The following is a 19,984-nucleotide window of genomic DNA, read 5'->3' on the forward strand; positions in this document are numbered from 1 at the left end:
CACGGGTCCCCTTACATGTTAAATCGCCAGTTTGCACCAGCATGTTTCTACAGTAGCCCTAAACGGACAAACTGCTCTACATAATATAAATTATAGAATATAGAATATAAAGTGGGAAAAAAAAAATTATCAGGAACATTTTATTTGAAAGTGGACTAATCCTTTAACGTCACTGGAGAAAGGCATATAGTTCATCATAACATTGTAATATGCATCATACACCCACCATCTTGCTAAATCTACACGATTTTTCATATCAACAGAAAAATGTACTGGGATAACCTTCTTTTGAGAATCTCTTGCACGGTCAGTTAATGATATGCTAAAGCCCGCCGGCAAGTTGACATGATTGGTTACAAGGTAGTTTGTGACATCAGAAATACCAGCGATTTCAAACGATTAAGTCATTGGTTTACTGCAGTTTTTAAGGGAAAATACTCAGCAATGGTGTTGACTTATGAATTTGCATATAGTTTGTCTTAAAGCATGTTAAATACAACAGATAGACATATAAACACCATTAAAAACTTTCATCATATAAAGCAATTAATATGTCAGTGGCTTCAAAAATTGTCTCTCTAATTTAGTTGTTGCAAAAGCTTGCAAAATCTTTAACTGTGGATGACACAAAGATGAATGTAGATGTAGAGTACATGGTGAAAGTTATTGGCAATTGTGCAAACAAACAACCAGACAGAGAAGAACTGACAACAGACAGCTGAGGGACAGACAAGATGAGATATACTGTAGAAAATTCGCACACACAATAGCTGTTAACAGGTGGTGGGTGGTCCTCCCAAAGACAAGCCTGCTGGACACATTATGAGCAGGTTGGTGTGTGCGTGCTAGGACCCGTTCAGAGCACAAATTTGAGTAGTTGGATGTTTATTCAGTGGACACTGGTGAAGGGGAGAGATTACACCCCATTAAAGTGCAAGTTGGCCCATCTGCTTGACATGCAGGGCCTGAGAAAGTGAGGTGGAATGAGCAGAATGTTCAGCCCAGAGACTGAGGGTCGACGGTGTGTGAGTGCAAGCGTGACTAATGCAGTTGATGAAACCACTGTGGCATTGTGGTATTTAGAGCAAATATCTCTCGGGTGACAGTTGAGAGAAGTGTGGGTCCTCATAAATAACTACCATTTCTTTTGCGCTCAGATTCATCCACCATTCACATTATATTTGCTTTTATTTGTGCTTGTTTTCCCTATTCGCTTTCACCCTGTAAACACACAAAAAAGTTGTTGTATCCATACAATTGCAATACAACTGCATATCTATAACTAACAGTATACACTGCAGAGTTACACAAGAGGGTTCCCGCTTTGCATCGCAGCACAGCGCTAACCTAGGATCAGGAGGGCATGTGGATCAAGTAAACCAGGGCCGGCTGACATATATTTGTCATAAACAGGGTATGCATTACCGGACTGGAGCTGGGATGCTTACTCAATATGGTAGAAGCATATGTAAGAACGGGAGCTGGGGGGAGCTGGGAATGAGATCCAGCAGATGAGAGAGCAGAGGTGGTGTGAAAAAAAGTGGCAGAAACTAAAGGAAGTGTGAACTAGTGAGTGATGCAAAAAACAAACTAAAATAAACAAACAAACCACATAAGGAACGAACGCTTAAGGGCAAGTGGAGACTGACGCACTGGCTGTCACCTCTAAAATTTACAATCTGTGTATGGCTGCCAGCAGGGGGTTTAATTGGATCGTGGTAATACAAAAAGGCATTCCAGCAAGAATGCGTTAAAATAAATAAATTATAAAATTAATAAAGTTCATATTTTTAATATGAAAATATGAACTTATTTTTTAAACGAAATTATACTCTAAATAAGAAACTAAAACTGCCAGTAGGTGGGTTTAAATGTTAAAAAAAATAAATAAATAATTGAGTCATTTATTTATTCGATTCGTTCAAACAGCTGATTCATTCAGGAATGAAGTAAGTGGCTCTCTTTATGAATGGGCTATTCATAAAGTATTCTCATCGCTTCATAACATTAAGGTTGAACCTCTGTAGTCGCGTTGACTGTTTTAACCATGTTATTAACTACTTTTCTGGACGTCAAAAGGTGCAATGACATTGCTGCCTATGTGTGGATCTGATACCCTCAGATTTCATCAAAAATATCTTAATCGTGTTTTACGGGTGTGGAACAACATGAGGGTGAGTACTTAATGACACAAATTTCATTTTTGGTGAACTAACCCTTAAAATCATTGGGTCACCCGCTTAATTCACTCAAAATGTGGATTAATTTAGAAACGAAGCACAGCTGTGTGTTGCTCAGAGATGCACAACAGTTCTGCTCTGGCTTTGAAGGTAATATTTTGGTTGACAAAATTGAGCAAAAACAGACAATATTGTGTCTAAATTATACCACAATATCAACCTCTTATTTATTTATCTGTTGGATAAAATCAATATCACATTTGCACTTGTGCTATTCGGGACAAAAACAGCACTTAGGGCCATTCTAACTGCATTCTATAGGCTACATAATGCAGTGAGTTGTTGCCCTGCTTCATGTGGTGTATGAAATGAATGTAGGTACGGAGCGGGGAGTGTGTATTAAATTGGTTAATAATTTTAACACGTTATTTATTAAATGAACACGTCAAAGCGATTATATATATATATATATATATGTATGAGAGAGAGAGAGAGAGAGAGAGAGAGAGAGAGAGAGAGAGAGAATGTTTGGCTATCCATTCAATTTCCTGTATGCTCCAGTACCATCCAGTTTTGTTACACTGTGCACACACACACTCAAAAAATACATTAAAATGACTTTATATATTACTTCATATTTATGCATTGTAAAATGTAACAAAACTTTTATATTTCAAATAATCATTGTTCTTTTGAACTTTTTATTAATCAAAGAATCCCAAAGAAAAAAAGCATCACTGTTTCATACATTAAAGGTGCCCTTGATTCAAAAATTTAATTTACCTCAGCATAGTTAAATAACAAGAGTTCAGTACATGGAAATGACATACAGTGAGTCTCAAACTCCACTGTTTCCTCCTTCTTATATAAATCTCATTTGTTTAAAATACCTCTGAAGAACAGGCGAATCTCAACATAACACAGACTGTTACGTAACAGTCAGGGTGTACGCCCCAATATTTGCATATGCCAGCCCATGTTCCCAACATTATGAAAGGGATTACACGTCTGGATCTGCACAGCTGAAACATCAGACTAGGTAAGCAAGCAAGGACAACAGCAAAAAAAATGGCAGATGGAGCAATAATAACTGACATGATCCATGATATCATGATATTTTATATTTGTAAATTGTCTTTCTAAATGTTTTGTTAGCATGTTGCTAATGTACTGTTAAATGTGGTTAAAGTTACCATCGTTTCTTACTGTATTTTCAGAGACAAGAGCCGTCGCTATTTTCATTATTAAACACTTGCAGTCTGTATAATTCATAAACACAACTTCATTCTTTATAAATCTCTCCAACAGTGTAGCATTAGCAGTTAGCCACAGAGCACTATCAAACTCATTCACAAACAAATGTAAACAATCAAATAAACACTGTACTTACGCGATTAGACATGCCGCATGACGAACACTTTGTAAAGATCCATTTTGAGGGTTATATTAGCTGTTTGAACTTTTTTTTTATGTTGTTTAAGGCAAGTGCGAGCTCTTGGGGCGCGGAGCACCAGATTTAAAGGGGCAGCGTACCCTGAATCAGCTCATTTATAATGATGCCCCAAAATTGGCAGTTAAAAAAAGGAATTAAAAAAAATCTATGGGGTATTTTCAGCTGAAACTTCACAGACACATTCAGGGGACACCTTAGACTTATATTACATCTTTTAAAAAAAGTTCTAGGGCACCTTTAAAATAGAAAACAGTTATTTTAAATTGTAATAATATTTTTCAAAATATTACTGTTGTTTACTGTATTCTTAATCAAATAAATGCAGACCTGGTGAGCATAAGAGACTTTCTTTTAATTTTTTTTTAAAATAATTTTTATAATGGGTCATGTCATAGCTTGCTAGATGTTAGGTTGCCAGGATATGTGCATGTTTATTTACGTTGACTGAGTGTGTAGTTGTGCCATGAGGAGTAAAGCATTGCGTTAAGCTATGGAAATGATACCATCTGCCTATATAAAGTGACAGAATGCAATGCATGAGAATAAAATCAGGGAAAAAATAGATGAGACAGGGTAAACATATACACAGACCTTTCATAAAACATTACCTTCTTTACACTGCACTTCACAATGAACATAATACATGCATATGACACCACCAAACAAATTTTAATCGAATGACCTTAACTTCTATAGATCTCCTTTGCTTGTTGTATAAGGAGGAATGAACACTGTGTAGGGACCCTGTGAATGAGGCTGCAGCTATGAACAGATTCAAATACTGCACACCTCCTCTCCTATATCTGCACACCTCATCCAAATTGTAAAGACGTGATGCATATGATCACAGATCATAAATACTGCATTGCTCTTTTATACAAAAAAACAAAAACTTGGTAAAACATAAAAGGTTACGAGCCTATATTTAGGCGCTGTTGACATTTGCATGTGTAGCCACCGTCTGCATGTGTGTAAACTTTACATGAGCTGGTGAGGGACGGCACCATCAGAACGAGTGTAAAATGACAGTGAGATCAGGGCTGTGATAGACCGGACAAGAGATTTATGGGTAAATAAAAAGGTGCAAATATTGTACAGTAACAAGACCCCTATGGTGGTGGTCAGGGCTAAGGTGTGTATATGGGCGTGTTTGTGGAATTGCGGTAACATGACTATGCGAGTATGCATTTACAAGAAGAGTGATGTGTCCAACTTTATGTGACTCCAACTTAATCGAAAACCTTCCATATCGATGCTCAAGCAGGTCAGCATGTGCATGTGCGAGTTTGCCACCTGGAAAACATACACACTGCCCTCTGATATACACATTAAAATACCAATCATTTGTAGAGATGATGTTAAAACTTTGACCTGAACAGTGTGTATTTGTGTATGTGGAATAGAGGGGGGTAGGGTGGAGGTGTGCATACATCATACCAAATAAAGCCACAGCAACTCTCCCTGAAGTTAATTGCTTTAACACATGGAGACACTGCCTACACAAACACACATCAGAGGAGATCTGAAGCCACAGTCAGATTATATATATATATATATATATATATATATATATATATATATATATATATATATATATATATATATATATATATATATATATATATATATATGGAACAATGGGCAGACCCTTACAAGGTATATATATATATATATATATATATATATATATATATATATATATATATATATATATATATATATATATATATATATATATATATATATATATATATATATATATATATATATATATGGAACAATGGGCAGACCTTGTAAGGGTGTAAATGTATCCACAAATATATAAAGCTGTTCTGCAGAGAGTGAAGACCAATCAGTGCACACTAAGTTGCCTTTATTTGTGTATGAACACTCAAGAGTCCTAAGCCAAAATTCTGTTGAGACCCTTCAGGCGGCTTCATTTCCTCTCTTCACCTTTTCTCGCTTCCTCTCATCTCCTCACTATTGTGTTCTGTCATTTATCTATTTTATGGGATTATCGAGGCGCTTCTCCCCTGCCCGCAATTCATTACACTCCTAACTGCTCACTTAGGTTTATGCCCCTTTAAATCCCCCAACAGATAACCAACCAGCCTCGGTAAACAGATAGTGAGGGAGGGAGAGAGAGAGAGAGAGAGAGAGAGAGAGACATGTGGTGGGCACTCATCAGAGAAGGAATTAAGAGATGTCACGCGGCAGTGGCCATGGCAGTGAGGGGAGACAGTTAGTGGTGGTTTTTAACGCAGCTGCCCTCTTTCTCCTCATTAGTAATTCAATTTGCTCTTTATTAGCTACTCTTATCTCCTGCACAGAGTCCCTCTGGCTAACCCCTCCATCACCCGCCCTGTCTTTCCCGCCTGCCCCCTCTCTCTTCACATCCAACCCAAAGAGGCATCACCTGGCTGGAACAAGACAAAACTTCTTATTTCAAGACCTTGGTGGCAATAATATCAGAGAGAGACAGGCAAATTTACAGGTATGGGGAAGGAAGGCATTTCTATGGTAATACTGACACTCTAATGTGCACAGAAACAGACTGTAAGCGATTACAGTGATATTGTCGGCTTGCCATCATAGGGATGGGGTGGAGGGAGTGGAGGGGGTGGAGTTGGCTGTAAAAACAGTGATTGCTTTCCATCAGGTTGGGCTTATATTCTCCAGTTCGTTAAAACAATCCAATTTGCAAAGGGATAATTACGCATTAGCTCCTTTTTATCTACTGAGTGAGAGCGCTGGCAGGGTTTGATAGTGTAGCCGTATTCGGCGGGCCACTGCTGCAAATTACCCGCTATCGGCACATGTACACCATCACGGCCCGATTGGGCAATTAATTAACTCCTCCTATCCCCAGTGGATACGGGCCATCACACCCAAACCTACTCCCTCTTAAACCAATCAGGCTGCTGAGAGCATGCTGCCCTCTGTTGGAGGTGTACAGTCAAACAATAGACTTAATTCATGATCTTCCACATTTAGGAGGTGTCAGACACAAGACATATCTTGTATTATATGGTCACATGTGTTAAAGTTTTAAAGTCTGTTAAAAGCCAGAAATTTGCAGTTAAAAAGCTATCTACAGTAGAGAAGTTGTGAATTTTTCAGCAATAATGCACAATATTCAATGCAAGTCTAGTGATAATTGATAAAATAGTAGCTCACAAAGCCCATCACCACCTCTGATCAAATCAGAACATGTATCTTATTTAAGAACTACCTAGTTACCACCAATGCTCACTCTAATGTGCTTCACAAATTTTAAAATCTGAACCGATTTTAAAACTCCAGGCATCATACACTTCCTGACTTCGTAAATTGTTACAGAGAAAAATGGACATTAAACCATAAACAACTGAAGATCACACACTACCAGACTTTTCATTCAAACACACGTGACGAAATCAATGCATTATAAAATCAGCTCAAAATATCAGACGTGTAATAACCTCTGACTGAACAGAATTATTGTAGATATCACCATATACTATGTAATTTTCTGCAAAATCTGCACAAAATCTGCAGACTGGCTCTGACTTTCAGCAACGTGTCCAGACTACAAATCAGTGCAAAATCTGGGAAATAGTTGAGTAGTGTATTCCAGTGTTTGAAACACATAAATAGTAAAGAATAATAAAAGGGTAAACAAACACCTGGTATATCCATAAGGATATATTAAACAAATTTAAATGACAAATTAGAAATAAAACTTGGAAAAAATAACAAGGGTCAGGCTGCGAAATGAGTGCACTCTGTGTACCACTGATCTACAATACAGGCAAGTTTCTGAGACTGACAGAAAGATTTCCATGATCTCATCTACATTAAGACAACAGCACCCAGTGTACAGTTCATCAATGCAGCAGGTTTGCGTTTCCATGGGAACATAAAGCCCATCTCAACCCCTCTCAGAGGAATACAAACAAAGCAGCGATAATTAATTTTCCAGAGATTGTTTTCGTTAATTACTAATTAAGCCAATTAGTCATAGAGGGGGTAAAAACAATCTGTTCGTTTATAAAGGCAGAGGTAAAGTTGCAGTGTGTTTTGAGAGTTGCAAAGCATTTTGTGAATGTGCAGTCATAGTAACTGACCTGATCTTGAAGTCCCTAATGAGGTGGCGGTAACAGAGAGGCGGCGGAGCTTGTGTCTGCCAAATGAAACCAGCACTTTGGGCTGCGCTCGCCTGGCATTGGTTGGAGTCTTCACCGGAGTGTGTGTCCTCCTACGCAAAGAATACTGGCTCCTTATAGTCTGCACAATGGGGCTGCCTAAGGAGGGACTGCATATAGACAAACAAGCATTACATGCTGTAAAAAATTATGATTATTTTTATGTTACAGAAGTCGATACAATTTAAGAGTATGCTTAGTTTGTTCAATTAAAGTGCAAAAGAAATTTAAAGCACTATTTGCTGCCATCTAGAGGACATTTAAATGCAACTAATAACTATTTTACACTTTAAAGGTATCATATACGGTAATACACAGGGTTTACGCAATTTTTGATGAAAGATGTTGCAAAATGTTTCTCTGTTTAGTATTTTTAAAAATCAAATTATAGAGACTGTACTCACAAAGAGCAGCCTATGAAATATTTCTAGAATTTTTTAATTTATTTGTATTTTTATTTTATATTTAAGGTTTTTAAATTTTATGAAATAAAGTTTAATAACACTTTAAAAAAAATCTGTTCATACAGTACATTGCAATTTTGTGACGTCTAAATGTATCTGTAACATTTAAAACAACTGATTGTAGTTTTTTAAGTGTTTTACTTTTAATTTATTTAGTCAAAATAGTATAAAATTTGAATATTAGGCATTTAGATATTGTCCATAACATCTGTTTTTAGTAGTAATATCGGTGCATCTCTAACTTCACACTTTATGGTACATTCCATTATGATCTTAAAGGCCAATTCACACTGCACCAACAGACACTGACCAATGCGGACAATCACCAGATTATAATATGTCATTTCCAGGGTACATTTATGCGACAATGATGTACTAAAAATGGAAAAGTTTGTCCTTTGCGTTTTTGTGCATACAGATGACAACAATGTCGAAATTGACCCCGTTCACATGGATCTGCAAAAAGGAATAAAAACGCTATATTATGCATGCCCGGCCAGTAGTTGGCGATGTCTCTTTGTAAAGAAACATTTCGAAGGCTGCGTCCTCCTGAGGGTGCATGTAAAGGCTGCACACATCATCGAGGCAGTCTCATTTAAGAAAAGTAACCGTTAGATTGCAAAATAAAAAAGAAATTAAAGTATTTTACACCTCACAAAGAATAACAGTCAATTTAATTATGCTTACTTTTCTTAAATAAGACATCTTTGACGTATGCAGACTTCAAAAGTGACCTCCAGAGGACGCAGCCTCCGAAATGAGACACAGCTAGAGCATGTAATATGCCTGTGCATAACATCACCGTTTTCAAAAATTTGCATTTTTGTAGATTACTAGGATACAATAAAGGTATAGTTTTTTTCAAAAACTTGCACTTTGAAACCCAAGTTTGCATTTTCGGAGCCCCAAAACGCCATGGTCGTTAAAAACGTTGTTTAGTTAAAAACGGTGACAAGTAAACGCCCCCTCAGACATTTCATGACCCAACAAACAACAAAAAAAAGCACTGACCAATGGCAACAGACACTGATAGCTAGCACACTCATCCAACACAACCCGACTAAGGTAAATAAGTGTGAGAGAACAATTTCAAAAAAGTGCCAATGGGAGTGGAAAGTTCTGTGTTTGATTTACTGATGACTGGCAAATTAAAGAACACAGATGCAGCCAGATCATCTCCATAATGACCAACACAATCTACCAAGAGCAGCACAAATTAGCGTCTGGTTTAAGACGCTAATTTGGGGCGGTAAATAATTGCGCAAATACCAGTAAATTGACTAGCTCAAACCTTAGTAAATCACCTTGCATGATTCATTTAAATACTCTCCTCCCATAAATTTTGTGTCTGAAAGGGAGACTCCTATAAATCCATATGCAATAAGGTTAGCCGCAAAAATAACTGTCCATGCCTTTTCAGCGATAATTTAAATTTTTCACTGCATGTCTTCCCTGACAGTAGTTTTTAATGCCAAAAGAGGGTTTGCGGTGGTGCAAGCTGTTACTAAAAATGGCGCTAAGTGTATATTGCTGCAGGTCGGCGTATGTCCATGCAGTGTGAATTGGCCTCAACAAAGCAGAACTCTTACTTGCTAAAAGATTTTCTGATGATCTTGGTTCGGCTCCTGAGCTTGAAGGCACCAGCTGACAGTGGAGTGGTAGTAGGGTTAATGCGGGCTGAGCTTAAGGACACTGCAGATCCCTTTTCCCCCTTTTGACCATTCTTATTTGCTGTCCACCGATACACTGTGCCCTTATGGGTAGTCCTAGAAGTTGAGCTAAATGCATTTGCTGTTGCATTTTGTCCAGCCGCCTTCCAGCGATACCGGCTAGCATGTCCAGCAAGGGATGTAGATGCGCCCCCAGCTCTAGATTTTTTGGATGAAGTTGTTGAGGTTGTGGCATATCTCTTTTCTTTTTTGGGTCCCTCTGGTCCACCTTGAGAGGTTCTTACAGGGGCTTTAAGAGATTTGGGAGAAAGAGGCTTGCGTAACATTTTCGTTGAAGTGTTTGCTTTCCCATCTGTTGATGAGGAGCAAGATGAAGACACCCAGGTGTACTTTGAAGTCTTAGGAGCTCCAAGGGAAAGATTAGGCTTTCGAGACACCCTCTTATTGGAGCCGGAGACTCTTCTGACAGTGGCTGTCCCAGGAGAGGATCCAGAGGCTGGGGAGAGAGAAGTCACTGGCTTAGGTGTGCTTTTTGTGTTTACCATCTCTTGGTTTTTCACCCAAGTAAACAGAGATCTCTTATGGCATGGCAAGGCTATACGTGTCTGAGTTGAGTCTAGCTTAAGTTGGAGCTTTGTGGGACTCAAGGAAGCCTGAGACTGAAGGAGCTTTGTGGGACTCAAGGAAGCCTGAGACTGAAGGAGCTTTGTGGGACTCAAGGAAGCCTGAGACTGAAGGTTAGAAGCAGAAGAAGCTATAGAAGAATCTTTATTGCCTGATGGCATTATGACAGTCCTATTGGATAAGGCAGCAGTGGGGAGGTGTGGTTTGACTTGAAGTTGAACTGGATGTTTGACAGTTGAAGGGATAGAGGGATTGTTCACAGCTGAAGATGATTTCAAAGTGGGTTTTATCTTCCTTTCTGGCTCTGATGATGAAGTAGAGTCAGTTTGTTCATTGGTAGATGAACAGCCATGATCGGTTTGTCCTGTTGCAGATATAAGCACAGTTCTTTTTCCACTGGCTTCACTTTTCCTCTCCTTTGAAGTCGCACTTTGGACACTGAGTGAATATGTTGCAGATTTACCCTTGGTTTGCTCAGCTGTCAACTTTTTAAATAAAACACTATTATTCCCAATAAGTCCAACATCATCCTCAGTAGCAGTGGCTCCAGATATAGTATTGTGGTGAGGAGGCTGGTTCAGATGGTCCATAGCTGAGTGAGACACATGACTCCCAACGGCCCTGTTGGTCTTGTTGTTAAGGGAGTATGTTTTCCTCCAGCTGCCAGAAGAATGAGGCACATACGGCTGTGGCAGTGATGAATATGATTGTGTGTAGTGTGAGGCATGACCCCGACATTGGCCCCTCCTTGAACCGTGTCTGGCATGACCCCACTGGGCAGAGCTTGAGGGAATGTCACCGTGAGTACTTTTGTAGTCATTAATGAGGTCTGCAAAGTAAAGAAGTAGTGTGTGAAATTAGACAGCATTCAAAGTCATGAGACTAAACTCAAGCTCAACTGACTAGATTAAAAAGGAGTTTGATAAACTTCAATCATTGCAAGATCTGATTCTCACGATAAGTTACAAAACATGTCCAACACACAAAAGCCCTAAATTAAGAAATCCATGAAAATAAAAAAAACTTAATCTAAAGGAAATCTGTATACTCAGGACATTCACTAATTTCTTTAGTATTATTTTAGATACATGCTCTGTACTTGGAAATTTCATGTGATTTAACCTGTCCTCAGCATGAGATCGCAATGTAAAACTGCCAAACAAGTGATTAAAAGTGCAACAAATTCAAAAATATACATGTAAATTGAAAGATGGAGATCTATCAAACAATAAAGAAATGCCTAAATCTTGAATTATCTTTTTTTATACAAAAAAATGTCTATCAAAGTTGTGTCCACACTGTGTCAACTAAGGATGTTTTTATAATTGTGAATAAATCAGGCAATGTCAGCGGCATCTTTAACTTTATCTATCTATCTATTTATTTTATCACTTAGCTCCTTTACTGAACACCATTATTATATAATTGAAGACTTTATACTGTTGGATGCATCTGAGTTGACACAAATTAAGATATGAAGTGAATAAATTTACATTTTCAGAGGAAAAAAAAAAAACTCTTCCCTTACATGGTTTATTCATCAGACCTTTGTCTACAAATATATCAATTTGTAATAATGTATTAGACTAACATCTAAAACATGTTTTGACCCTTATCTCAAGAATCAGTGAGGGATTGATTTTTCAGTTGTTACTTTTCCATTATCAACAAAAAAATTATGCCAAATGCTTTAAATGAATTTCAACTAAGTAAAATAATATAGTCGATAACTATAAAGTCAAATGCAAAGTATAGCCTATGTAATCATAAAACCAAAATTATGAAATATATGCATACATTATAAAACAATTAACACTATGATGGAATATATTGTATTTATAAAGTATTTATAAAGGCCTATACCTTACAATGTTGCAAGAAATTTTGATGTAATTGTGGTTTCAAAGTTTACAGATTTTGGAGATCATCGTTTTCAGCCATTAATGTATTTTTCATCAAATGCATTTTATATTACTACATATTTAACAGCCATCAAGAAAGCAAATACATGTGACGGCAGTCTGAAGAGAATGTTATATAGAATATAATAGTCATACCAAATGTTAATAACAGATAAACGACCAGAGACATTCAACTTTTTTTTTTTTTTTTTTTTAAAAGGGGCATTTCTGTCATGTTCGTTTCTGGCACTGCCCTGGATAATTTCTGAATCTGTTCTACAACAACAAGCAGCAAATAACTACCGACAGCGAATTAACATATGAAAAAACAAACATCTCAAAAGGTGTTACACAGTACAGTATTATCTTAGCTTTGTATAACCGTTAGGTCAGCGACACTGTTACTGAACGCCTCTTTAAATGTGACTAATAACGAACGTAGGGTTTGGGGAAATGCTGAAACCACATTTGGATTACGTTGAAAGATCGATATACAAATAAATATTCACACTTACTTTGCAGCTCCTCTATTTCTCTCTTTAGCGCTTCACGTTCAGCCATCTTCACACCAAAACACAGCTGTCATAAAACCGCGACGACGCCAGTGATTACGTATACAAGCAGCATCCAATCACAACACATCTCTCAACAGATGATTCTATAGTTTTGGTTTAGACTAAAATGAACTACGCCTGGTTGTACGAAACTTTGTAGACCGACGATATGTCTGGAGAGTAGTTTTATTTAGAGCAGCAGTAAATTCCTCTGACAATCACATCTTTATTCTAGTAACCCCTTTTTTCAGTGTATTTCTTATTTGAAAGAAGATTGACAGTTTCTAACGTGTTTGTTTTTTGGATACAGAAATCGAAAGTACCTACTGATATCGGTAAGTAATGAGCATACACAGCTCGAATGTTTGCGTAATTTTATTGTGAATTATTAATTTAATAATGTCACTTTAGATTTGTTAACTTATTTAAAAACTTAGTTTCATTCGCCATATATTCTGCCATGTCAATATATCAGTAAACTATTAACAAGTTAAATACTATCACGAACTATTGACTGTTTTACAGAGGGTGTCTATCTTACTACCATCTTATCTATCTTGAATTATGTTGTTTTGTTCATTTAGAAGTATTTGATTGACGTACAGGAGGAATATGCATTGCTCAGAGGAAGTGAACAATTAACTGAAGACTCCAGTGCTACAGGCCCATGCCCACACTGGAAACATTGGTGTCAACCTGAAAGCCTGACATACTTCAGTTTTCCAAGTGACATTTTCAAGTAATGGCTTCAGCAGAAAACAATATATACTTCATCATAACTGCAAAACCACCTTCACAATGTGGGCACATAGAGGCTGGTGAAATATGCTTCATAGATAAACAACGATTTGAGGCAAGGCAAAAGAGGAACGAAACAGACGTTTTACCTGTTATTCGTATAGGCTTTGCATTGGATACACGCCTCGATAAAGTTCTTCTGAAGCCACTGACACGCAGATCAGCAGAATTACTGCTAGCTCTTGAATCAAATGAGGAGCGATTGTTGGCACTGAAAGATCATGAGGCTTTAGAGGAGGCTTCAATTTTGTCCAAAGGCTGTCAGGTTTATGTGGAATATAAAAGGCAATGGCTCAAAGGTGTGATTCGATATATTGGCAGTATCACGACATACAGCTCTGGTCCTATAAAAGGAGTTTTCTTTGGGGTGGAACTGCAGGTGAGTAACCTGTGTGCATGTGAGTGAGAATGTCTCTAGTATTGTAGAAGAGAGAATAGAGGTTGAGCAATACAAACTATCCACTAACGGTTTTATGGAAGTCGTGTATTCACTTTTGTTCTTAGGGTGAAGATACAGGAAAAGGCCAAAATGATGGTTCCTACCTCTCGAAAACTTACTTCACATGTTCCAAAAACTCAGGCATTTTTGCCCCTTTTACGAGAATCAAACCAGTGGATCGTAAACCTTCAGCACCACCACTAACAACTCAGTCTTCCCCATCCATGACATCTACTGAGCCTCTCAGCGTTGGAGACAGAGTAACCTTTTTTGGTGACAAAAATGCTCACCATGGCATGGTTATGGCTATAGAGGACAGCCCAGATGGTAAAATGGTTCTCATATCAACTGTGAGTACTGACTTCTCATTAGAACGATCCAAATTAATAATTTTCTCTAAAATGAATTGTTTATTTACTGTGGTTCTAAGCCTGTTTGATGTTGTTTGTTCTGTCAAACACAAAAGGAGACATTTTGAAGAATTTCTCCTTTTGTGTTCCACAGAAAAATTAATAGCATGGAACAACATGAGGGTGATTAAATAATGACAGAAATTCTATTTTTGGATGAAATATTCCTGTAACACTTTCTTTGAACACTTTCCCTTAGACTTAGATCTGCTTTATTAATTCCATGAGGGAAATTTTGATAACAGCAACATAAAAAAGTAACATTACAACTAAATTTAAATTAAAAGAATATTACCGATCTGCATCAAACACTGGATATTAGATAATAAATAAAGATGCTGTATGAATAAGAAAAACAAATCAGTATGTACACATGACATTCACCTGTCACACAAAAATGAGTTTTAGCGCAGTGTTAAAGTAAAATGTCAGAATGATTTCCTAAAACATTCCTCTTCTCAGGATAAGGATGAAGATGGGAAGCAAGGGGGAGAGATGACCGTCCCATTGGATTGTGTAATTAAAGAGGAACTGTTAAATACAGGTAACATCTGCATGTGCCACCACATGTGTACTTATAACACAGAAGAACACATTGTACAACCAGGGTACTTGGGCATGGACATTTACATGAACAATAATTCCTATTCTTTCAATATAACGGAGTTAGTTTCATAAAATACTTTTTGTTTTGTTTTTTCATGACCAGATGAAACTGAAAAAATGGACACTTCTCAGAGCCCAGAGATGGGGGGTGTTACTGATTCTGAAGAAATTTCTGTTGGCTCCCTAGTGCAGTTTATTGTGGGGAAAAAAATAGTTTATGGAATTGTACGCTGGATTGGATATTTACCTGATTATCCTGAGAAGAGTGCTTTGCTGGAAGTGGTATATTCTTTATATACTGTAACAGTTCAACTGTTGTCATCTTTCAGGAATTCCTGTAGTTCTGCAATAAAATAAAACTAGCCAGCCAATTGTTAAATTCTTAAAAAAAAAAAACTAATATATGTATTTGTTTTTAGGAGGAAGGCATTGGAGTGAGTGATGGAACATATAAAGGAAAACAGTACTTTAAATGTCCTCCTCAAAGTGGTTTATTTGTGAAACTGTCATGTTGTCGGCCTGATGATCGTTTCTATGCTGCAAAGGAGAAGGTGTTTAATGGACACTCTGGTAAGACCTTGTTATCTGGTAGGATCTCACCAATAGTTTTTTTTTTAAATTACAACGTACCTGAAGCGGGTGTGTCGGGTGTTTAGCAGTAGAAAGTGAAACTTTCTCAAGGACTGCACTGGTAGATTATGGCCACAGTGTATGTCACCACCTACTGTAATGTAACTTATGGAACATTACTTTTGTGCCTCATTTTTTTTCTCTTTAACAGATAAGGCGCTTGCATCTGTGGAAGAGGAGAATGTACCACCTATTAGAACAGAAGATGTGTCAAAGTTATTGATTGGTCAGATGAAGGGCATTCAGGGTCACTGCAACTCCTGTTATATGGACTCTGCCCTGTTCAGGTTAGAACTTATCATAGACCCACAGTTTAAATATATAGTTTTCCCCAACATTTGAATAGTATAGCATGATCTCATTTGTTGTTGTTTTTTTATCTAGTGTGTTTTCCTGTTCATCGGTTCTGGATTCTCTGCTTTTTAAGTCCACACAACATCAAACCATTCAAAGCATTCTACTAAAAAGCATTGTCAATCCTCTCCGCAAGTGAGCTTTCAGCTTTGTATTGTTTTTTTTTTTGTAAAATTTAAATTTGAAAGAAGTATCACTCACCTTTAAAGTGCATATATACATAGAGGAGAGCTCAAATAACAACATTTTCTCTCATATTTACAGACAAGGTTTTGTATCAGAGCGCAGTGTGATGAATCTTCGGAAGCAATTACAAAATCGGGAACGCTGCCCCACTTACACCACAGATGAGAAGGGTACGCTATCTTCTTGATGTCATAGCCATATTCAGCTTTGTTAACTATGTCAGATTTCAAACAGAATATTGAAGGAAAATGTCCAACTGTACATTTCTCTGCAAGTCATCAAAACGCAGATCCAAAATATTACACAGCTGTTGCCACAAATTATTTATATATCATTATCTATAAAAGATCTCTTGGCTGTTTTATGGAATTTGACTAAACATGATGTTTTTCTTGATGTGTGCAGATCCCGAAGAGTTCCTTTCTCTCATCATGCAAGAGATTCTCTCTCTAGATCCACCGCTTAAACTCTGGTAGGGCACTTTTTTTAATTGATTTTATCATATTTTTCAGTAGGGATGGGAACAATAAGGAATTAAGCTTTCCGCTTCTTTCACGAATTCATTAATTATTCCTATTATTTTTTGAGGTAGTGCCAAATAATTAATCCCAACTATTATATATTTACATTATAAACAACAATACTCAACAAAAAAAAAGAGGTTTTTGTAATATTTTACAGCATATTTACACCTGGTCAATCCATGCGTTTTCTCTGATCAGACAGCCATCTGATTGTGAAAAGACCAGATGTAAATGCCTTCTGAAAAGCATTTATGTGACCAAATGTAAATGGAACAGATTTAAGCTATCTGCTCAGTAAAAACGCATGAAGTGACCAAGTGTAAATAGGCCCTTAAGTATCAATATATTATTACACTGAATCTATGTTCCTAATGTGTAGCCTTTAACTACCCATTTGGAAACAACTAATGTAGTATGCGTATAAAAAGTTTCTTGATTCCTACAAATTTTCAGAGATTACTTCTGCAAAATATGTCTTGGCTCCTTAAGAGAATCCCTTCTAAAAAGTTTTTTGGAGTTCATGTATTAATATATTTGTATCACTGTATTTGACTTCAGCAGCCTATCAGGAAGTAGACATAAAGAGCAAAGTTGTTACTACTACCAAATCTTTATGGATTACAACCACCATTTAGTCCTGCCGACAGTTCAACAGCTACTGGAACATTCGTTTTTCAGCAACAGTCTGAAACTAGCAGAGGTATCATTCTTCTCTTTGCATATTTTGTGTTTCTGCTTTCAGTTCTTTATTTGTCCTATTTTGGTTGGAGATTACATGCTTGACCTGCAGATGGTACTGTTTCTCTCTGCATAAATATTTCTGGTGTGACCCAAATGGATATACAACTTGTATGTGTTTTTCTTGCTATCTAATTGAAGTGGAGCTACAATATATATGTATAATTTATTGTATGATCAAACTGTTACATATTCCTCCAGGTGCCTGCCTGTCTGATTCTCACTATGCCTCGCTCAGGCAAGAGTTTCAAAATGTTTCCAAAAATAATTCCTTCTACAGAACTGGACATCACAGGTCTTCTCGCTGATGGTAAATTGTTTTAAACGTTTATACAAATATTAATGTCTCTGGGCTTTCCTGGTAATGTATTTCCTGGTTTCTATGTGGTCCATGGCCCTGAGGTGTGTTTTTATGTACGTTTGTTCATTAGGTCCTCAGCAGTGTGTGTTGTGTGGTCAGCTAGCAAATGAAGAGTGTGCTGAGTGCTTCAGAGACGCATTGTTTAGTGATACAGGATTCAAATATTTCTGTTTGAAATGTTCCACTCAGGTAGAGTGTTAAACATTCTGCATTTATCTGAATATTCTTTGCAATATATAATGGTAAAAAAAGTATTGTTAAAAAACATTTTATCATTCCCCCTGAACTGTACATTTCAAAATAAATAATTTTCCTTCATTTTAATGCAACATAAACTATCTTGGAATTGATTTGTTTGTGTAGGTTCACTCTCACCAGCAGCGTCGACGCCACACACCCAGAAGCCTGCATCTTCCTCAGGGCTTCTCTTACTCACAGAGTTCAGGGTCTGATCCACGCACTCCTCCACGGGAGAAATTAGAGCTCTTTGCTGTGCTGTGCATAGAGACCAGCCACTATGTCTCATTTGTCAAATACGGACCTCAGGATACTGACTGGATCTTCTTTGATAGTATGGCTGACCGCGTTGGTAAGTGAATGTTTGTGGAATGTGTGCTTGGTTTGAGTTCAACACTTTTGGTGAGTTTGCATGTTAGATCATACATTTACCTGTTTGTAGGTGAAAGCAATGGCTATAATATCCCAGAAGTGCGTGCATGTCCAGAGGTTGGCCAGTACCTACATATGTCTCTGGCTCAGCTGGCAAATCAAGTGCCTCGAGAGATGGAAGGTGTGGCGAAGCGACTCTTCTGTGACGGCTACATGTACCTTTATCAGAGCAAGAGCATGTCTCTGTATCGATGATTAAATCAACACATACATATCAATAAATGAGAATGTGCAATCTTATTACCTATGACTAGACCTGCTTAGTATTGGATTCTAATAATAATATGTTCTATTCAAGGGAATCATTAAACAATATGCTTTTGAGCATTTGAGTCAAATATTTCCACTTTCTGTTGAATTAGTTTCCCACATGGCATTGCCTGGGTGAGTGGTACATAACTCTTTAAACATGCTGGATGAGGGTGATGCAGCTGATATCCTTTAAATGATTTAGACTTGGAAAAAAATTACTCCAATTCTCAAAATGCCTTGTATGTATATGAGAAATAATAATACTTTTCTACTCTTTAAAATCTTACCAAAGTTTTTATATTTTATTTTCAAATGTGTATTTCTGAACTGAGGAGACCCAGTGTTGCTTGCTGCCTAATTCTTGTTAACAAAAAGATATTTTTTTGTTTAAATTTAATACTGACAAGATAAAGATTTAGTTTCTATTAAGCATTGATGACTTACTGATCTTAATTTTCAATTGTTATTGGGTTTTCTATATGAAGGTCCATTCTGTATGAAGATTTCTTGCTACTGAATAACATTGTGAGCCATACTGTATGTAATCACACTGTCATAAATGATCTGTATTATTAACATATTTTGATTTATTTAATTGGACATCCATTCATTATGCTTTCTCTTGTGTTCCTCTGCTGTATATGATTTCATTCCAATGGAAGAGATCAAACAATAAATAAATATATATTCACAGGAACTGTATCCTCTATGTTTTCTTCTCTTTCTCTCCCTCAGTGTGAGATCTTGTGAGCAATAGATCTCAGCTCATTACATTTCGTCCCTTACCAAACAGGGATAAACCTGGATGAGCCTGCTTGTTTGTGTCTTTTGCTACATCAACCTAAACTGTAACTGAAGGAGCAGTAGTTGTTTAGACAACAAGGAGTGAGGAAAAAAATCACAACAGGGCTTCCAATGAAATCTTTCTTTAAGACTGGAAAAGTAAAAGTGATTTATGATAAATCTGGGCTGTCATTCAGTATAGGT

The 19,984-nt window shown here is 37.1% G+C and overlaps 2 protein-coding genes across 3 annotated transcripts in view; one reads left to right on the forward strand and one right to left on the reverse strand.

Moving 5' to 3' along the window:
• Positions 1-13,045, reverse strand: part of zc3h3 (zinc finger CCCH-type containing 3) — a 76,978-nt gene extending 63,933 nt beyond the window's left edge. Inside the window, exons 1-3 of the mRNA XM_067373817.1 lie at positions 12,992-13,045; positions 9,871-11,404; positions 7,740-7,927 (exon numbers count right to left, since the gene is read on the reverse strand). Of these exons, the coding sequence (XP_067229918.1) occupies positions 7,740-7,927; positions 9,871-11,404; positions 12,992-13,037 (1,768 nt within the window). The 5' untranslated portion in view covers positions 13,038-13,045. The remainder of the gene's footprint in view (positions 1-7,739; positions 7,928-9,870; positions 11,405-12,991) is intronic.
• Positions 13,046-13,132: 87 nt separating this feature from the next.
• Positions 13,133-19,688, forward strand: cyldl (cylindromatosis (turban tumor syndrome), like). Of its 2 annotated transcripts, none has more exons than XM_067373345.1 (15): positions 13,133-13,365; positions 13,615-14,207; positions 14,333-14,617; positions 15,140-15,221; positions 15,387-15,565; positions 15,703-15,853; positions 16,065-16,200; positions 16,298-16,402; positions 16,532-16,623; positions 16,859-16,925; positions 17,536-17,677; positions 17,917-18,025; positions 18,147-18,265; positions 18,440-18,665; positions 18,756-19,688. In XM_067373345.1, exons 2-15 carry the CDS (start codon positions 13,773-13,775, stop codon positions 18,938-18,940), a joined length of 2,313 nt encoding a protein of 770 aa, XP_067229446.1. In that variant the 5' UTR covers positions 13,133-13,365; positions 13,615-13,772; the 3' UTR covers positions 18,941-19,688. The 2 variants fall into 2 exon arrangements, with proteins under 2 accessions (XP_067229446.1, XP_067229447.1); XM_067373346.1 differs by having other exon boundaries at positions 17,539-17,677.
• Positions 19,689-19,984: the final 296 nt, after the last annotated feature.

This window comes from Chanodichthys erythropterus, chromosome 21 (genome assembly GCF_024489055.1).
Source record: "Chanodichthys erythropterus isolate Z2021 chromosome 21, ASM2448905v1, whole genome shotgun sequence".
Taxonomy (NCBI): domain Eukaryota; kingdom Metazoa; phylum Chordata; class Actinopteri; order Cypriniformes; family Xenocyprididae; genus Chanodichthys; species Chanodichthys erythropterus.